At 48.8% G+C, this 711-nt stretch overlaps 1 protein-coding gene across 1 annotated transcript in view; it reads right to left on the reverse strand.

The window, feature by feature from the left end:
• Nucleotides 1–711, reverse strand: part of Kiaa1324 (KIAA1324 ortholog) — a 79,378-nt gene that overhangs the window by 28,479 nt on the left and 50,188 nt on the right. Inside the window, exons 6-7 of the mRNA XM_005367894.2 lie at nucleotides 382–487; nucleotides 94–243 (exon numbers count right to left, since the gene is read on the reverse strand). Coding sequence (XP_005367951.1) covers nucleotides 94–243; nucleotides 382–487 — 256 coding nt within the window. The remainder of the gene's footprint in view (nucleotides 1–93; nucleotides 244–381; nucleotides 488–711) is intronic.

Consider the following 711-nt stretch of genomic DNA (forward strand, 5'->3'; position numbering starts at 1 on the left):
TATCCTGCTCCCCCACAGGATGGGTCTCCTGCTTTCCTTTGCGTGTTCACTGGTACCCCCTCCTCCTCGGTATCCTGCTCCCCCAAACATCACCTGAGTATTTGTCAGGATCACACGGATGGCAAGAAGTTTCTCCTTTACTGGAGTAAGAGTTGACTGGACAAAGCTTGCAGAAAGAGGAGCCCTGTTTGGAGGCGTATGTGCCGGGCTTGCAGGGGAAACATTCTGAAGTGTAAGCCACCCCTGGGGAGAAAGAATGGCATAGAAAATCAAGATTGGTCCAAGACACCAAGGCCCTGGGGTCCAATGCCCACCCTCCCCTAGAAGCCAAGAGTCCAGGAAGCCAGCAGCAGACCCCAGATCCGAGCCTGTTCTCTGTACCTGTTATGGCAATGTTTCTCACAAGCACAGGCTTGGACACTTTGGACCACACCGAGAAAGCTGTGGTTCTCCAATAGAGGACATTATTGCCTCTGTTTAGCTCAACCTTAAAAAAAGACATAAGGTAGGTGTTAAAAAAAGACAGGCATTGCTAATTTGCCTCACTGGTCCCTCGCTGAATAAGCAGAGCCTATTCTGACCCTTTCCTTCCTCTTCCTCAGTGTGGCCTCTTTTTTATTTATTTATTTATTATGTATACAATATTCTGTCTGTGTGTATGCTTGCAGGCCAGAAGAGGGCACCAGACCTCATTACAGATGGTTGTGAGCC

This window comes from Microtus ochrogaster, unplaced genomic scaffold (genome assembly GCF_000317375.1).
Source record: "Microtus ochrogaster isolate Prairie Vole_2 unplaced genomic scaffold, MicOch1.0 UNK25, whole genome shotgun sequence".
In the NCBI taxonomy this organism is placed as follows: Eukaryota; Metazoa; Chordata; class Mammalia; order Rodentia; family Cricetidae; genus Microtus; species Microtus ochrogaster.